Source organism: Diplodia corticola (assembly GCF_001883845.1).
Source record: "Diplodia corticola strain CBS 112549 chromosome Unknown scaffold21, whole genome shotgun sequence".
NCBI classification, from domain to species: domain Eukaryota; kingdom Fungi; phylum Ascomycota; class Dothideomycetes; order Botryosphaeriales; family Botryosphaeriaceae; genus Diplodia; species Diplodia corticola.
This window is the reverse complement of record NW_017971500.1, coordinates 341,382-360,122: the sequence shown is the minus strand read 5'-3', so window position 1 is coordinate 360,122 and position 18,741 is coordinate 341,382. Positions and strand designations below refer to the sequence as shown.

The window sequence follows — 18,741 nt, the reverse complement described above, 5'->3', positions numbered from 1 at the left end:
CGGGCGGCCGAGCAGCGCACAAGACATGACGTCTTCGCAGCGCCTTCCTCGAGCGGGAGCTTCGTTGGTGCTGTCCCGTGCCTTCCTATGTTGGTGTGTAGTGCCTCGTGCCCTCCTTTCTTGGATGCAGCAGCGCCCGCGGAACCCGTGGCATCGTCAGATCTTCCTGCTTAAGTCCTCCGCCTCTGCGCGCGACCAGCCAACATTCTTCCTCCTCCACCCAACCCCGACCTCAACATCGCCCTCGCTGCTCCGCCTCTCTTGAGCAAGCTCCCCGCCCCGCTACAAGCAAGACAAGGTAAAAGGTACGTGTCATCGCCCTCGCAAGAGGCGCAACCCATGTCTGCCCCTCCGAGTCTGCGAACAAGCAACCCCAGCTTCATGTCGCCTCGCGACAAGGCACTCGCATCCGTCAGCCATGTCACCTTGCCTCAGTCCTACAAGCTGTTCAAGTCAGCTGGGCGAATGGTAGCGGTGTTGTGTTGCGTCCGCTACAGCGCGCTCTCCATCATCGTTTGCATTTGCAATTCATCATCATCATTGACCTTCACTCCTTCACACCTTCACTTCACGTTGCATCGCGACAACAACCGTCCTCCTTTGTAGGACAACAGAAGCTGACGCCGCCGCAACAGCACTTACTCGAAGAGAGCGCTTGCGACATCAGACTCGCCCGCCCGCCCTCACAAAAACCAAAAAAAAAAAAAGAAGAAGATTAGGTGAGTGTTCGCCTTTGCTCTTCAGCTTGGTGCTCATCATCAAGCCTGAACATCATACCGTGTCATTGACCCGTGTCGCTGATGTATCCTTTCTGCAGAACTTCGCCATGGCTGGTGCTGGCAAGCGTCGTGCCAGGCTTCAGGCTGCTGCCTCGTCCTGCGGCGAGCCTTCATCGTCGGAGGACAAGACGAGCCAGTCGCCCGGTGTTCAGCGCAACAGTCCTGAGCACTTGTCTGAGAGCCGCTCTTCTCCTCAGTCACTGCCACGCTTCGACGGAAATGCCGATCCTCAGCGCCCTGGCGCCACTTTCGAAATCTCCTCACGCAACGTGCTGGACTCGCTTGGCGTGGCTGCCCACTACTCTTCTCAAGGTGTAAGTCAAAAGTCATTTTAAGTCATGTTATATCTCTATTGCTTCATCTCCGTTGTTCCGCGTCATGTTTTTCACCACCCATCAGCAATGCTGTTGTACCATGCAGCCACATGCAGGTGCAAGATCCCATCTTCACGCAGTCCAGTCACAAGACATGAGCAAGAAGCCCCATAGACGCCCATGTGTCCTCCCAACAAGCTGCGCAGTATCACAGCGCGGCCCTTGCGCCGGTTTCCATTCGCATGATCGAGGTTGAGCTGCATGTGCTCCCAACACTCACGGCTTGGACATGAAGGATAAAGGCGTCTTGGGCTTTCTTCCTCTTCATTTTCCTTTTCCTCATACGCAGCACCAGCGACTGGTTACAATCTGTTGTCATACCAATTGCTCAAGCACAATCAACATCCTTCTACATCACCACCATCTCCTTCACATTCGACTCTCAAGATGATCCCCTTCAAGCATGCGGACGTCAAGACTAACGATGAGGCGCAGCTTGTCGTGCCTGACTTCATCCCGCGTCGACCTGGCAAGCTCAACATGCAAGGCAAGGAGGTTCCTGTCAAGTTGAACTCGTTCAACGTCACCCAGGTGCCCACCAAGCCCGTCTACCAGTACGACGTAAGTACATTCTCCCAAGTTGGTGCTCATTCGTGACCCCTCTAGCAACTGCTGACAAACACATCCTTCACAGGTCAACATCGGCTCCGGCACCGAGAAGCGTGGCCTAGTCATGAATGTATGGGAGTCGAAGACCGTCAAGGCCAAGATCGGCAATGGCTGGCTGTTTGATGGTAACAAGATCGCCTGGTCGCTCCACAAGATGGATTCGATCACCCTTGAGGTCGATCTTGATGTTGAGCGTGGCCGTAACCCTCGTGAGGACCGCAAGGGCAAGAATAAGCACCGGTTCCACATGCGCTCCACCAAGATCCTCCGCTTCGATCTCCTTGGTGCCTATCTTGGCGGCAAGGCGGACTATGGCAACGAGATCACCGAGTGAGTACATTCCCAACCTTGCGACCTTCATGATTCATACTGACAGGCTTTTACAGGGCTATCATCTTCCTGGACCATCTCATGCGTGAGACTCCCTCTGGCAAGTTCACGAAGATCAAGAAGTCCTTCTTCGCCCGTGGTCAGGCTCGCCTTTCCCTCACCGGTGCCATCGAGGCCTTCAAGGGCGTCTTCTCGTCCATTAGAGTTGCCACCTCCCCTGCTAACAAGCCGTGCTTGACCGTTACCGTCGACGTGGCCAACGGCACCTTCTTCCAGGATGGTCGGCTTCATGAGGTTGTCATGCACATGCTGAACCTCTCGAATCCTCAAGCATTGATAAGTGCATACGCGAAGGCGCAAGACAATTGGGACAGGTCCATGCTGAAGACGAACCTCAAGCGTCTCAGCAAGGTCAGGGTCGTTGTGGGCCACCGCGGTGTCGACAGGGAGACCAAGGGTCTTCCGGTGTACACGATCGACAAGATCATGTCGCGTACGCCTCAGCAGCACAAGATCGAGATCCGTGACGGCGAGAGCCGTCAATGGATGACGGTTTCCGACTACTTCCGCCGCAAGTACAACATCACGGTCCTCGCTGGTCTGCCGCTGGTCAAGATGACCAAGAAGGACATCTACATGCCCTTGGAAGTCTGCAAGATCGAGCAGAACCAGAGGTACCCCTTCAAGCTTAACGAGAAACAGACCGTGAGTGACTCCCTTGCTGCTTTGCCATGGTGCCGGGGCTGACTGTTATTTTCTAGAGCAACATGATCAAGTTCGCTGTCACTCCTCCTAAGGAGCGTTGGGCGAGCATCGACCATGGCCTCGGCATGCTGAACTGGCCTTCGGATCCCGCACTTGCTCACTTTGGCCTCAAGATTGACCCCAAGCCTGTCGTTGTCAAGGCGCGCCAGCTCCAGCCTCCCCAGGTCACCTTTGGTGGTACTGGCAACCAGGCTCACGTTGCTCCCAACGAGGCTGGCAAGGGTCGCTGGATGCTGCTCGGCAAGAAGTTCCTGAGCAAGAACACGGTTCCCCTCAAGTCTTGGGGTGTCTGCGTCATCCAGGGCCGTGGCTCCGTTGATGCAGAGTCTGCGAAGCGCTTCTTCACGCGCTTTATCGAGGTCTACAAGAAGCATGGTGGCGAAGTCGTCAACTCCAAGTTTCAGCTCATGCAAGGCAACCTCCAGCAGGGCACCGAAATGGTTACGAACGTCTGGAATGCTACTGGCAACATGAACCAGTTCAGGCCTCAACTCCTCTTCTTCGTGGTTCCCGACCGCAACTCAGAGACGTACAACCGTATCAAGAAGATCTGCGAGTGCCGTCTTGGAGTCGTGACCCAGTTCCTCCAGTCGGCGCACGTCATGAAAAACCAGGACCAATACCACTCCAACGTCTGCATGAAGGTCAACGCTAAGCTTGGCGGCTTCACGTCGAGGGCTCAGGGTGCTCTTGCCAAGATCGCTCCGAGCAACGCGAAGATCAAGACCATGGCTATTGGTGCCGACGTTTCCCACCCTGCTCCTGGCGCTCTCAAGGACGGCTCCACCGGCTCTTTTGCCGCCATCACCATGTCGCTGGACTTGTCGCTGACGCGCTATGCCGCCCAGTGTGATACCAACGGCTTCCGCGTCGAGATGATTTCCACTCCAAACATAAACAACCTTCTTGGTCGCATGGTCACGCACTGGATGACTGGCGTTGGTGAGGGCAAACTTCCTGAGCGGATCATCTACTTCCGTGACGGTGTATCGGAGCCCCAATACCAGCATGTCTTGGACCAGGAGGTTCGCGACATCCGGAGCCTTCTCAGGCGCCTCAGCCCGAAGTCCATTCCCCAGCTGGTTGTGATCGTCGCTTCCAAGCGCCACCACGTCCGCTTCTTCCCCGAGGGTCGCAACGGTGATCGCAACGGTAACCCGAACCCTGGCACTCTGGTTGAGACGGGTGTTACGCACCCCTTCCAGTTCGACTTCTACCTTTGCGCCCACTCGGCTATCAAGGGTACTGCTCGCCCGGTCCACTACACGGTGCTGATGAACGAGGCCAAGATGAGCTCGGAGGAGATTCAGCAGATGATCTTCGAGCACAGCTTCCAGTACATTCGGTCCACGACTCCGGTCAGCCTCTTCCCTGCCGTCTACTACGCTCACTTGGCTTCTCAGCGTGCCCGTGGCCACGCCTCGGACGGAAACCCTTCGTCTGGCAAGAAGCAGACCACGGAGCCCAAGGAGACGGCTACTTCGACTTCGGAGAAGACTCCTACCGAGGTTGCTCCCATCACGCCCATGAACAACAATCAGGGCATCGACTTCTCGATGTGGTACATCTGAGAAGCCCTGCTCTTCAGAGCTTCGGCTGTTTCTTTGATTCCATAGCTTACTAGGGTCTGGTGACAAGAGTGCGAGGTCATGGGTTTTCCACAATGGCTTGACGGATCGGACTTATCTTAGCCTAATGGGGGCATTAGTTATGGCGTTGACTACAGTAGCTAGCTAGCTCAAAAATGCGATATAAAAGGGCTTCTCGCTATGATGTGCCTAGTTGCTCAAGTGAACCAACTTGTTGCTCGTCTTTGTGAGCCGAGTTCGCGACAATCAGTGCCAACTGACCTTCGACCACCACAGTCTTTCGGTGCGGCTTCGCGGCCAAGCGTTTCTCATGCAGCTGGAGACGGCATCAAAGAGTCGCGTTCTGCGAATCATGGTAGTATGGGCCGTCTTTCGCTACACAGCTAATCATGCTCTCATTCGATAAGCATCAGGAATCCAAAGAACTCCGCGTATTTCATTTTGTTATTATTCTAGGGCGGGATTGCTCTAGTGTTCCTTTTGCCAGCAGTGAGACACCCCTTTCCACCTCAGCGATCCCCCCCGCCGCTTCACGGAACGATTGGGTCGATCCAAGACGGTCGGGTCAAGTTTGCGTTGCGCATCAGCGGCCGTTGAGGCGTCAGGGCGCGGGAGGACGAAGAACGAAAAAAGGTCATTCTGGGTCCAGGTGATCAGTGTGTGGGTCACTATAAGGCGCGGAGCGGTATCGCTTTGCTTTGCTTGCTTTGCTTGCTTTGCTTGCTTTGCTTGCTTTGCTTGCTTTGCTTGCTTTGCTTGCTTGCTTGCTTGCTTGCTTGCTTGCTTGCTTTTTCTCTGCTGCTCATGCCTGATGATCTGCCGCTGATTCACTGGAGCAGTGCCCATATACGATGACCCACCCGTGTCGGCAGTACAGGGGCCATTGCTTTTGTTTTTTCGTTTTTTCGGCAACAACGCAGAAGTCCCGGACAACTCGCTAGTTGCAGGGAAATGCATGCAGAGCAAAATTTAGTAGGTGATGATGACTGGAGTGCTTCTGCGCCAATCCGGACATCGTGCTGGGGCGGCGAATAATGAGCGGTGACAAAGTGAACGTTTCAGGCCACCCTCCTGATATTGGTGTTCGGCTCCTTCCGCACAGGGTTGACAACGGAGGAGTAGGTTGTCGGGAACCGGCTGCACAGGGGTCCAACGAATCCGAAGCCTTTTTCATTGGGGTCCCCCGTCGTCGTCTTCGTCCGTCATGCCACTCGTACATACATACATGTAATGAGTGCATGGGCCACGGTCTGGAGTTGTGTTCACTTTTGAGCATACGATCTTTTCACCGGGCCAAGACGGTGTCTCAGAGAGAGAAGTGGGGATGGCAGTGAGCTAGACCGGGGGCCTTTGCGTGAGAAGATTAAGGCTGGAGCACGGGTGGGTCGATGATTGGCGGTGCAGACGGCACGGGCAGCCGAGAGTGATGAGGCGGCTGTGGTGGGTGCGGAAGCGCAAGCAGCGCTAGCCGGAAGAGGAAAGCGACCAGGTGCGCGGAGTACTCGCATTGGACGGTGGAGACACGAATGGAAGTCATTGTTTTATTATTGCTGTTGCGGCATTTTGTGTGCCTGTGAGTAAGTGACTCGTTCTGATTCAGGGTGGGCCGAGTGCCAACCGCGTAATGTCGAAACTGCGAGGATTGCGGAGGAGGCCGGAGTACATACTGTTTGCATCACTCAAAGATCACTCTCGCAAACCCCAGCTACTCGGCTCGCATCGCGGTGGCGTCTTTGTGCTCGATCGAATCTCTCAGATCTCGTTCGTGCAATATACGCCTCCACCGAGCCCATTGACGCAATGACCCGGTCTGAGCTCTTTTTTTTTTAATATATATACAGGCGACAGGCTATCGTAGCGCGTTCGTGAATGGAGCGACTGCTTTGAGCAAGATATGCTTGATTCCCACGATCTTGCATGGCGCATCCACAGGTCGCATCGGCCATGCTGGTCTTGCCGCAGCTGGAGAGACTGCTCAGCTTACCGACTCTCCTTTTCGTAATGTCAGCCAAACCAAATCGAGAAGGCCCTGTCTATTGCTTGTCACTCGCCAGCCGACGCAAATAGCACACCCCGCATCACACGGCACATGTCAGGAACGAACGGCGTACCTAAGCGATCGGCAATGCCGACGAACTACTAGTGACAACGGCCAGGCCAAGCCAACACCATCCATCCTCGTCAAGTCCATCAAGGTCTAGGTATCATCTCGCTTAAACCCACAGGCGGCCCTGCATCTCGAAGCCCCGAGCACCGAACCCGACAAACTTTAAACTTTCTTCATAGTGTGCGTTACGACCTTCCTCATCCGTGGTTAGCACCTACACTTGACCAGCGGCTAGCACGATGCGGTCCCACACTATTTAATCTGGAGCCGCCTCCGCATTTTCTCGTCGGCGTCATCCGGAGCGAGCTCCGTGATCTTCTCATTTAGCTATACGGTAGCCGAGACACCAGAAGAAATTTGGAAACCCACTTGATGAATGCGCTTCTTGCTGTCCATTCTCCGGCGTCACTTGACTTGCTTGGACGGTGAAAGTCTGAAAATGGTCTCAATTTGATAATGGTGGTAGGAAATGGGGTATCCATAATACTGGTCATTCTGTGCTGTACAAGACTGATTACGAAAGCGCTATGCTATTCCGCTGAAGGAACGACAAAGGATAGGAAAGGTTTTAGCCAAGGTTGAAAGTTAAAGAGAAGTTGTTCCGGGATCCAGTAAGAAAGGAGAACAGGCTTATTTTTGGTAGTGGTGGTCGACATCCCTTCCATCCACCGGTTCTATGTCTCCATCCAAAAAGCGAAAAGAAAGAAATTTTGACATTTCGGACTGACGTCCAGCCCACCCACCGACCAAATGCTACAAGGAAATGAAAACAGACTGTAAATTCGGCAACACAATAAGCCGCCCAGTCAGCTCGCATCCACCCGAGAATCCAACCCAGAGCGCCAAGCGGGGCAAAGAGGTACTAATGCATGTGCACAAAACCCAGAAGAGAAAAACAATGCCAGGACCGGAACCTCTCCACAGCACATGACGTGGAGTTAGCAGATCTGCCTGACAGCAGAATTGAAAAATAAAGAAATGGTGGAGATGACATCTCCCTACAAAGAAAATGTCGATCAAAGACAGAGGGTATTGTGAGAACGTGACGTGCAACTTGTGCACGAGAGTTGGTATCACCACGCTCAAAAAGAAGAGAATGAAAAAACATAACGTGCATGCCGCGCCGTAAGGTCGTAACCAATCGCTGCTAAGGATGCAGCTGAGTCGATCTAATCCGTGGTAGATCAAATCGAAGAAAGAAAAGAAAGTACAACTGTGAATTCGAAGAATTAAAACGTGGTAGGCCCCGTCTAGGAGTCGGGACAAAGAACAGTGTAGGCATCGCCATCGGGGTAGTTTGGAAGGCCGTCGTCGTCAGTACTGCGATCTTACCAGCCTCGACCGTCCTCGCCAATGCAAGCGCCGCTGTCGTCTTGGATGGTTCCAAGTCGCAAATCTCAAGGAGCTTCTAAAAAAGCATTTCCGAATTAGCGCTGTGGAGAATCGAAAGCACTCAGGAGGCTGCTATAGGATTGGGCGAGAGCAGTGGCGGACATGTCATCCTCGTCCTTTGCTGCCTCCTCGTCGCCCTGCTCTTCTTCCCTCTTCGCCTCCTCTTCGGCCTTCAGACGCTCCTCGCGCTCTTTGTAGATCCTGTCCCTCGTCTCATTGGCGTAGTCGAGCGCATCGATATAAGTCTTGAACTTGACTAGCTCACGCAAAAGGTAGGCCGACTTCTTTTCGAAGTTGGCCATGGCCTTCGCGGCATTCGGATGACGGGGAGAGAACTGGAAAAATCAGTATGCTTCATGTGACTAGAGACGAAGGATATACTCACAGCAATCATCAAGGGTGCCCTCAGCTCCTGGTGTCTCTGCATCTCCTCCTCGACGTTCTTAACATACGCCGACAGAGCCTTGTGCTGATCGACTTCCATGAGGTTGCTCGCCATCATGCTCTGAGTCGGTGGTTTATAATCAGAAAGGACGACCTTGTCACCGGGAAGCCGCGGCTTCATTGTGCCATGATCCATGGAGCTGCGAATAGAACTTTGGATGCTCTGCCGAGGCGCTCCAGCATTGCCGATTGTCGTCGGGGAGCTCTCTGGTCTGCCGATGAGTGCAGTATTGATAACGTTGTCACTCCAACCGTATTCGATGTTGCTGACGCCGCCAACAAGAGGTTCCTTCGACAGGCGCGCGGACCAGTAGTTTGCCGTCTGAACATATTCCTTCACAATGTCTGTGGTGCCGGCTTGGAAGAGGTGTACCGCACCAGTGGGTAGCGACAGCGCAAACACGTGCGGCCTGGTCTTGGAGTACCCCGGAGGTGGCAAGGTGCTAGCCATGGTTTGTCGAAGCAAGAAAGAGTGGAGTTCCTCTGCGTTGTCCGCCCAGTTACCACCGCCTACGACACCGCCCGCAGAAGGCCTTCTCTTCGCCTTCGACCTGGCAGCCTTGGCATTCATGTTGAAGGTGAAAATCTTCATGTATCCCTTCTCAATAACCGCAAAGACCTCATTCCAATGGCGGTCCTTGGACTTCTTGTCCATGGCCTCAAGGTGATGTTTGTGCTTCAGGATACCTTCCTTAGCCCACGGTGGGCCGTGAAGCTCAAGAGATTCATCTTCCAGGAGGGGAGCAGTACGGCCAGATTCCTCATAGCTTGCAATGGTGTGATTCTCCTCATTTCCCTCACGGATGATGGCCTGACTGAGCGCATTTGCAAATCCAATAGACTGCTGATAGTCAGGAGCAGCAAAGTGTGTTCCCAACGAGTCCACAGACATGGAGGTGCCGGTTTTGCCCATGGAATAAGTGCTCCACTTGCTCGAACCAGCTGGGCTGAAAACAGATTGATCGTCCAAGCTGGTCCGGCTTGATCCAATCGTCGAGTTCGGGTATAGCTTCGGCCTCGACCGAGTCTTCGAATTCCATCGAGCAGTTGCTGAACGGAACTCGCTATGACGGCCGCGGTAACTCGTGGTATCCGAAGGAGCTTTGCTGAGAACGGACGGTGTGCGCCTGAGTACCCCAGCAACCGAAAGATTGTTCGATGACTGTGCAGGAGTACTGTCGACGCCGTGCAATGGAAGCTTTTGGTGCTTGATCGAGCTGTAGAACTCTTTTAGGACGATTTCAACCTGGAACTCCCAATTCTTCATCGAGCCCTCAAATGGAGCCTTGACTAGGACAGTGCATGCATCACCAGCCCCAGCATCCGGATTCGTGGGGTTGCCGTCCGAGTCCGTGCGAAGACCCATGGCTGGCCGGATTGACAGGCGATTCTTTGACCTCTTGCTGGTAAGGTCCACGGACGGTCTCTGCCTATTCTCAAATGTTGGCGATACAGGCATGGAGGAATCATCCACGGGGGTTTGGCTCCGGGATTGGGTGTTGTGTGCGTTCTCCTCGGCTTCTTCCAACTCGGCATCAACAACGCTGCGAATAGTCGGTAGGGTATTCTTCACGAATTGACTCCGAGTCATCCTCGATTCGATATCCGCCATGTGGAGATCTGTGTTCAAGAGAAGCAATGAGTAGCAGATAGTGTGAACCGCGCCTATACCGATCGTTAGCATGGATGATGACCTGCAGGAATGGCAATGCATACCTGGCGACTTGAACCCGTGGTTTGGATTACATTCGCACCATCTATTAGCGAACGAATCCAGAACTCGGTCCACCTCTTGCGTCTCTCCTTTCAAAACCAGCCTGTTGCAAAGATCTCGCATGGCGAGCAGAATGCTGAATCCGGTCCACTCGTAAATTTCCATGTAAGCCTTCCGACAACGCGCACTGATGGCGGTATTCCCGCCAAGCCATGCTGCAGACCTGCCCTTCGCAAGGAAACTCTCGTCGCCATCGTAAATTTGCTGCGCCTTCTCACGGTCCTCGTCCGTTGGCTCTTCGCTGTTCGCGACAGGCGCTGTGCGTTCTACCTCTGCCGAGGTCCTGACATCGCCGCCCTCAACCTGCACAATAGGGAGGCTCGATGCGGATTGATAGGCGTCGCTGGGAGTGATGGGCGAGCGATCGGCAGGAGACTGCTGGTTTCCTAGCGAAGACTTGGCGCCTTCCAGGGGCAGGGAAAGGGAGGTTTGTTCGTCGAGTTTCTCTTCCGAAGACGTCGGTTCGAGCCAGACTCGGCTATTCTTGCCATTGATGTCACTGTCAACGGTCCCCCTTCTGGACGGTGTCGTAACGACCCAGCCGTCCTCATCATAGCCACTGCCTTCGGCGAACGCAGACGAATTCTGCGCCGCCGACGAGCTCGGGTGCGCATCTGTCCTCTTCTCTCCAACGTTTGCTCTCTGTCGAGCTCCCAGGCCCTCCTTCCCTGATGATGTGTTTTGAATGGCCGATGACGCCGTCGGGCTGGTGGCAGGTCTTCTGGACTGCTCAGGCACGGACATGGTTTGACCTTTTGATGTTGAGAGATTGCTGGTTTTGTCCTCTTGCTCGCTGCTGTCGGCGAGGAACGAAGAGTCGTCGTTCGCTCTACCAGCTGCCCCCTGTCCACGCTTCACCTTCAGTTTATACTTCGGGGTGTCCACGGTGCGGTTGTGCAAATCCTGAATATCGTCGACCGCAGGGGCCAGCCCGTCATCTGTTCCACGCGAGCCAGGTTTGACTGTTCGGATAGTCGCATCCCTGTGGGGCGTGTAATCAGGTGAAAACCCACCGTGGTGGTCGTCGCCGTCGTCGACGGGACTCTGCAGTTCCCTAGTGTCGTAGAACGCTTCGCGGGGAGTTGCAGCCTGCTGGTCACTCAGATAATCCTTCATCGCATGTCGTAAGCTGCTTGCCGCCGGGCTTGGTAGCACCGAGGTCCCAATATCACCTGCACGCTGGACTTGTACAGGCACCGGGGGTGGCAAGGGTTCTTCAGTCACAGACTTCTTTCGCCTGCGGAAAAAGGAAGAGTTTTTCTTGGTGAGTGTCCTTGGCTGCGGGGGCTCTGCGGGCTGTTTTTGCGGTGTTGACGTCGGGCCTGAGCGAGTCGGTGCCCGGGGTCCGATTTGCGGAGAGTTGTGCTGTGCAGGTGTCGTGGAGGGGCGTTTCGCCTGCTCTGGAGAGCGGACGTCGAGAGGTGCTAGCTGTGGCGTTGCGCGGGGTTCCTGGGGCGGCTGGCTCCTGCCGCCTCCGAACACACGACTGAAGAACCCACGGCGCTCCTTGGGTGGCTCTTTGGTTTGTGGCGTCGACGGCTTGCTTGGTGTCGTGTTATCGGCGAAGGCAGGGATTGGCGGGAGTTCTCGAATATTGACCGCGTTGACGAATTCGGTCGCCTGGGCCCGGATGCTCGCGTCTGGGCCCCGTGCCTTGCTGTTCCAGGGCCCCTTGCTTGACGACGAACGGATGCTGTTTCGCCTTGACGCCGGTGCCGGAACGGCGGGAATATGGACTGGCAGGGAGCCGAACGGCGACTGTTGAGGGGCATAGTCGTAGCCTGGTGACGACGGTGGAAGGTCTTCAAACCTACGCGGTCTGGTCGGGATGGTTGGCGTGGGCGCAGCATCGTAGGCCGGGAAGTCAAAGACATTCGGTCTGCCTCTGTTCAGGACGGAGTCGTACGCCGAGGTAGGCGACATCTCGTCACTGCCAAACGGCCGACCGTTATAGCCGTTATCGAAGCTGGCCGACCGGTTCGTATGCCTCGAGCCCGGAGGGAGAACCTGAGTGCTGTAGCCATAGTCCACACTGGATGAAGAGCTGCCTTTTCTGCCCTGTCCTCTTGAATGCTGCGCAACGCTGCCCTCGCCGTACAGCGGTTTCCGGGCAGTGTCGGAGCTCATCCTTGCCGACCCATAGCCCCTGGACCCCACAGTCTCGATTCTGTCCAGATCGGAGCGGAAGTTGCTGGTGCTGTTGCTACGGCGGCCACGGAGGTGGTGGTGCGGGTATCGGGAAGAGGGGTCACCGTGAGGGTCGTAGTCTGCGGGCGCATGGTTGTGCTGAGGGCCGCGGAAGTGCGGGGGCGGAGAGAAGCGCGAGACGGAGGACTGGAAGGGCTGGTCGTCGGCGTCGTCGTCGTCGTTGAAGCCGTTGTAGAGGCCGAAGTGCATGGCACCGCTCGTGCCGGGGTTGTGGAGGCTGTCGAGCGAGAGCAGCATGTTGTCGACGACCGACTCCCGCGTCACGTCCCTGAAGTGAAGGTCGTGCGAGTCGCGCGACGTGATTGACAGCTCGGTGGCTCCGCTGCGTCTTTTGTCTACCGGCGTGTCATCGTCGAAGAAGGTCGTCGCGTGGGCGGCGGAGCGGGTGTCCAGGGCGCGCATTGGAGCCTTGCCCTTGTGCTGGGTAGGCGTGCGCGGCGGGGACTCGTCACGCATAGCTCCTTGGGTGACTGCAGGCGCGGAATGATTCGAAGCTTGTAGCGGGAGGGATGGGTCGCGAGCTTCCATAGCGCGGCCTCATGGACGTCGCGCAAAAGGGTCTGGCGGCGAGCGCACAGGACTGCGCGCTGCAAGCGGCCAATGGGCTGGAGAATGCGCGCGGGAAATTGCAGTCTGGCCGGCGACGCGGTGCAACTGCTGCAGCGCTGGAGCTGAGGTGGACCTTGATGCCCCTGGAGCGCGATCCGCGTGGTGGAGCACTGGCCAGCGGGAAGGGTGAGCGTCAACAGCCGGCAGTGACGGCGGAGACCATGGCCTGCCCACGCGAGAGACTTGGGGGGCGTGGTGTAGCACGCTGCGGGGCTACCCAGCAGCACGGCGTTTTAAAAAAAAAAAAAAAAAAAAAACAAGCCCCTGGATGGTTGCGGCGAGCCGCCGCGGCGCCGACAGGAAGAGCCAGGAAGAGCAGGCGCCGGCCGAGCGCGCAGCAAATAAGGACAGCCGCGGCTATAGCAGGGCCCTGGCGCGCGAAAGCGGCGCCGTGTGCGCCCCCCTGCAGCAGCCACGGCCAGCTGGGGCACAGCGATTTGCGCGCTCCGCAAGCGCCGCCTGTCAAGGCCCGCGCCCTTGCGTCCACGTCGCCCCAGCCAGCAGTGCATCAAGAGCTCCGCAGCGGCTGGCCACGTTGGATCCTGGCGATCGCCCGCTAGAGTCTCACCAAGGGCGCTCCAGAGACCGGGTTGGCTGTGCCTGGCGGCGGCGCTGCCTGTCCGTTCGCCCGCTGAGACAGCCCCTGTCAGCGCTACCTGCCATCCCAGCGCCGCTCCGCGCTGGCACAAGCGATGGTGCACTCGTGCGCTCGGCGCATCCATGGCAACTTGACAGCGCGCACATCCACACCCTCGCGCGGCCAGAGGCTCCATGCGATCGCATCGCCGTGCGCCGCCCAGCCAGCACCGGTGCTGCATCCGCAAAGGCGCACGCGCATCCCCTCGCCCATGCCTACGCGAGCCCTCGTCCCGCGCTTTGAAACAGCGCCCGGGACAGACGCTGGCCTCTGCGCCGCTGATCCGCCTGCGAAACAACGCGTGCAACGCAAAACACCATCTTTCTCACAACACCTCCCAGACGTCTCTCAGCATCCTCGCACCCCGCCCGCGGCTGCCGCCGTTGAACCTTTCTCGCCCCACGTCCTGCCGAGACCACCCAAGGCCAGCACGGACTCGGGCCCCGCCTGGCCCGCTTCGTCATTGGTTTATCCTTATCTGTACTCTTCTTCCGCCGCTACCCCTCCCCCAATATTTGACCTGTCTTTGAAATCGAGTACTGCATCTCGACATCTCCGCCGTACTGGACGGCTGCTGCCAAACAGAGCTTCTCCCCATCTGTCAAAACACCCGTCGCTTCCCGCCAATAGCGTATACCTTACGCGCCCCAAGCAGCGGGATGCTTTCCAAAACACTGGCTTGACAGCTGGAGCCCGGGAACTAGTCATGCCCCGCTTCCCTGCTTCATCGAGTCTTTAAGCTTTTGCGCCATGCCCGCTTTGAGCATCCATACCATCAACGTGGCCGGCCTCCTCTCCGTGCTAGAAGACATGCCGATTCCCCAACCCAGCGATCCAATGAGGCAATCAGTTTGGATACAGGGGCTACGAAAACGGCGTGCCTTGAGACTCTTTCGACGTTGTTCCCATCTCAGCTGGCTTGAATGGGGAAAGCGTCCGCAGCATCAACTCCTTCGGCATATCCATCACGGATCCAGACTGGCAAGTCTCGTGGGAGAGTTTCAAGTGAAGCTGAATGCCGGCAATGTGTCGCCACTCTCCAGGAACCAACTCCGGTGCCGGGGCCCTCCGCTGTGCTGTTGCTGCCCTACCAACCCTGTCAAAGAAGTGAAAAAGCAGTATCACTTCCATATGCTCCGCCGATTGTTCTGCTGAATCACGCACCTTGGAATCCAAGTATTCTTAACAGTTAACTCTCTTGGCCTGTGGGCAAGAGGCTTTTGCGACAAAGTGTAGGAAAAGGTCCGTTGGGCACCTTCGCCTGCAAGCTACTCATTCATCGGCACCCATTGTACGAGGCGAACATGACTGGAGTTCAGCAAGCCTCACTATTTTTCTTTTGACAACATCCAACAGTAAATTGACTCATAACCTCACCGCTAAAGCTAGACTCCCCGTTGATGGGGCGGATATTGCACATATCGGTACCCAATCGTCTCTCGAGCCCGAATTTGCCCAGTCGAAGAAGTATCTTTGTCCACTTCTGTGACGTAAAACAGACTCGCGTATTTTCCATCTTCAGCTCCAGTGCTTCTTGATTATCTTACAACCAATCATTTTTCGATCTCGCTATTCTTTCACTGGTTCTTCCAGGGATTTTCCCTTTGTTCCATCGTCAAAAGCGCGACGCCATTCCCGACAAGCTTCAGTTTGAATGATGGCAGTCCTGCCTGAGGTACGGATCCGTGCGTAAGGTTACGACAGCACAGTGGGTTGCGAAAGAAATTCGACCTTCAGCGATCCTGGATGTGTAGGCAGTTGAAGCGTTTATTCTGACGCAGATGCAGGTTTGGACAACCTTTCTTCTGCGTACTTAAAGCAGTCATCTCGGATGTAGATGCGAGCACTGAAGCTGTACAAATGCAACCGGATGTAGGACTTCCCTACCCACATGAGATAGACGTCGGTGGGTCGATGTATCTAAAACCCACTGTGGCAATGTATTGCAATGTAGAAAAGAAAGCAATATGGTGCGTGCTCGCGAGATTTAGGCTCGGCGCCCATGACGTACGCCCGGCATCTTGTAAAAATAGACCATACTCCTGGAGTTTAACGCTGCCTACCTAGCAGGCATACGGAGTGCTGTCTGTTTCAGGGTTCCTTGTTATCAAGTGTGCAGTGTATCAAACTGGTCTGATGGAAGCTTGCATTCAGAAGAGAGAGCGGGCATCAAAGCACCCAACGTATAACTGCCAGCAATGCGGCGAACCCAGCCAGCATAATGTTGAAATTCGCCCGGCATGAAAAGCCGGTCAAACTAGTAGACCTTGGTGGCTGCCGGGAATCAGTGACTCTTACTCGCATGACCAGAGAATGCCAGAGACTACATCCAGATTCTCGCAGGGACTGCTTCTGATTAGTCGTAGCCCGCGAGCTATTCTCTACGTCACCCCTAACGTCAATATTTGGATACCAAAATATCCTCGCGACCGTTGCGCTCTAGGAAGTGTGGGAAATTGCAGGTACTATAACTTCAAGTTGGTTAGCAATGCTCAGTGGAGCAAAAGGCTCATACGGCATCGCTAGAACGGATAAGAGAAGGGGGCCTTGCTGTTGCTGCCGATAGTCACGCCAGCACATCCTCGAGCATCGTTGCCTGTACAGCACGAGTAAACATCCGAATTCACGGCGAAGCCGCAGTCTATGCAGCTTTCTATACGCAGAATCGTCATGTCGTACCGTCATCCAAACGACGTCCATTTCCAAGGCAGCGCTGTCTGGTTTGCCCTTCTCGGTGCCGACGGCAAGAGACGGCTCATTTCTTGCCCTTCTTCTTGTTGGCCAGCTTGTTCTTCTGCAGCTCCCTCTGGCGCTCCATGCGCGCAATCTGCTCCGCCTTTGCCTTATCGTGCTCCGCCTTCTCCTCGGCTTCGGCCTTCTTGCGCGCAGCGTCCTGCTCGCGGCGCTCGCGCACGAGCTTCAGCCTCTCGAGGTCTGCCTTGGCCTGGTCCGTCTTGCCCTCGGCGTGCAGCTTCTGGTAGCGCTCCTTCGCCTGTTGGGCCTCCAGCGCCTCGCGCTCGCGGCGCGACAGCTGGCTGACGGGCGTGTCCTTGCTCTTCGACGGCGCGGGCGCCGCCGACGACGATGCCGAGGGTGCGACGGCCTGCTTCGCGGCCTTGGCGGTGTGGTTGGGGTTTGCGGGCAGGCCGGCGCCTTCGTCCTCCTCGGACTCGGAGTCGGAGGGCGGCATGTCGCCCGGCTCGGCAGCCCTGGCCTTCTGCTTCGCGATCGCGGCCTCCTTGCGCGCCTTTGCTGCGGCGCGGCGCTCCTCGCGCGTCATGTCCTGCTTCTGGGGCTTGTCGTCATCTGACGAGGATTCCTCGGAGGAGGAGTCCTCTTCCCCCTCCGAAGACTCGTCCTTCTTGTCGGCGGGCTCCTGGTGCGGGAGTCAGTATATGCTGTGGGTTGAAACGTTGTCGGGAGGCTCGTGTAACGTACACCCCACATGCCCATTTGTTCGCCATCAGGGCCGAGAGGCGCAAGATTCTTGCTGAAGTGCTTGCCGCCTGCCACCGAGCAGTCAGAATCCGTGAAAATGTATAGCTGGTGTATGTGGGTGCGTACCGCCACGCTTGGGCTTCATGTACTTTCCGGCGCGTCCTCTGGAAGACATGGTTGCTGAAAGTGTGGATTTCTGGTGTGGATATTCGAAGATCGCCGACGGGGTGGCTTATGACTCGGACAGGGTGCGGGGTTTGAAGCGCTGCGAGGGTGTTTTGTGGACGTGTGGCGTCTTTTCAAATAGGGGTCCTGGGCAAAAGTGTGAGGGAAACCGTGTGTGGTGCGTTGACGTAGTGAGTGGTCGGCTGCGGAACAAATCAGGCGGGTGGTATTTGCGGGTGAGTGGAGGGGTCTTGTGGTGCTTTGGGCAGCGAGCGAAACAGCGCTCATTCTTTTGTCAACCGCCCCTCTGGCCCGCACAGGCCTAGCGCTAGGGCCCGAAATCCCTTCAAAACCTTTCGCTCTGCGGCCACGGTTGGTTTTCCTCTCCATACATAAAACTACAACCCTTCATATTCACTCTGAAATCCTCTACTCCGTGGGTACTTGGAGGGGAAAATGGAGGGAAGAGCGACGTCTCGTCAGCTTACCCCTGGGTTCTCTTGATTATCTGTGAGAGCTAAGGAAATATATTTGACGATACATTTCCACGCCGCTGGGCCCCCTTTGGAGAGCTGCGCTCAGATTCGGAGATGCCACCGATCTGACGTATCTTTGGGCGACCAGCGCTGGCAGAGGGCATGGGCATTGGTGCTAATATCACCTAACGCGGCGGACAGGACTGCAGGAACCCGTCCTCCCGAGTCTCTTGTCACCTAAGCCGACGCACGTTTTTCGAGGATGGCCGGGAGGTCTTCTAAGCTTTTCAGAACGACCGTCGGCTCCCCCGCCTGTCCAGCAACCAAAGCATCCTGCCATCCATTGCCAGCGCGGTCCACCCACGCCGCCTTCATCCCCACCGCCCTGGCTCCGACAACGTCGAACGGGTTGCCGCTTACCAGCCACAAGTCATCCATTTCAGTCGGCTTCTTACCAACCTTCTCAGCAAGATGCATGTAGACCTCGGGCGCAGGCTTGTATTTCTTGACCGGCTCGACAACCACAATGTCTGAGAATACGGAAGCGTGCGGAGCAAGGTCGGGCGAATGGTTGATACTGTTGGACACCATGGCTTGAGTTCCGTTGGAGAACACAACGGCTGTGACTGAGGCTTGGGATTTAAGGGACGTGAGGCATGGGGCGACGTCTAGGAAAATGGAAAGCGAGTCGTAGGCTTTCATCAGGGCTTCAACGTCGTTTTGCGCCAGCGAGACGTTTGACTCTTTGAGGGCGTGCTTCAAGGAGCGTTGAGTGATGGCTGAGAAGGGCTCATACTGATCTGGCATGGTGTGTCAGCCAAAGAGCATGGCGACAGCTGGGATCTCCGGCATACCCATGCTGTTGAGCCTCCAAGTATACTCCAGCTGGTATTTTCTCCATGTTGCAGCTATGTTCTGCGCCCGATCTTGCCCGAAATGCTCTGCAAGCTGCTTGGCGATGGACTCGGTCGACAAGAGGGTACCGTACGCGTCAAACGCGACAACCACTCTGCTAGGCATGACGAAAACCGACGGTGAGACGTAT

General features: G+C 56.1%; 4 protein-coding genes across 4 annotated transcripts; 1 reads left to right on the top strand and 3 right to left on the bottom strand.

The window, feature by feature from the left end:
- Positions 1–339: 339 nt before the first annotated feature.
- BKCO1_21000109 (piwi domain-containing protein) lies at positions 340–4,428 on the top strand (the record flags this gene model as incomplete). The annotated part of the gene is made up of 6 exons (XM_020272618.1): positions 340–468; positions 818–1,093; positions 1,589–1,714; positions 1,788–2,092; positions 2,149–2,797; positions 2,854–4,428. The coding sequence occupies 6 exons, from the start codon at positions 340–342 to the stop codon at positions 4,426–4,428; spliced, it is 3,060 nt and encodes a 1,019-aa protein (XP_020131025.1).
- A 3,552-nt stretch (positions 4,429–7,980) lies between these two features.
- Positions 7,981–12,899, bottom strand: BKCO1_21000108 (sec7 domain protein; the record flags this gene model as incomplete). The annotated part of the gene is made up of 3 exons (XM_020272617.1): positions 7,981–8,280; positions 8,331–10,054; positions 10,106–12,899. The coding sequence occupies 3 exons, from the start codon at positions 12,897–12,899 to the stop codon at positions 7,981–7,983; spliced, it is 4,818 nt and encodes a 1,605-aa protein (XP_020131024.1).
- Positions 12,900–16,372: 3,473 nt separating this feature from the next.
- On the bottom strand, positions 16,373–17,230 carry BKCO1_21000107 (mfs monocarboxylate transporter protein; the record flags this gene model as incomplete). Its single annotated transcript, XM_020272616.1, has 3 exons — positions 16,373–16,993; positions 17,056–17,123; positions 17,182–17,230. The coding sequence occupies 3 exons, from the start codon at positions 17,228–17,230 to the stop codon at positions 16,373–16,375; spliced, it is 738 nt and encodes a 245-aa protein (XP_020130943.1).
- A 703-nt stretch (positions 17,231–17,933) lies between these two features.
- On the bottom strand, positions 17,934–18,716 carry BKCO1_21000106 (haloacid type ii; the record flags this gene model as incomplete). Its single annotated transcript, XM_020272615.1, has 2 exons — positions 17,934–18,496; positions 18,551–18,716. 2 exons carry the CDS (start codon positions 18,714–18,716, stop codon positions 17,934–17,936), a joined length of 729 nt encoding a protein of 242 aa, XP_020130942.1.
- Between the last annotated feature and the right edge of the window lie 25 nt (positions 18,717–18,741).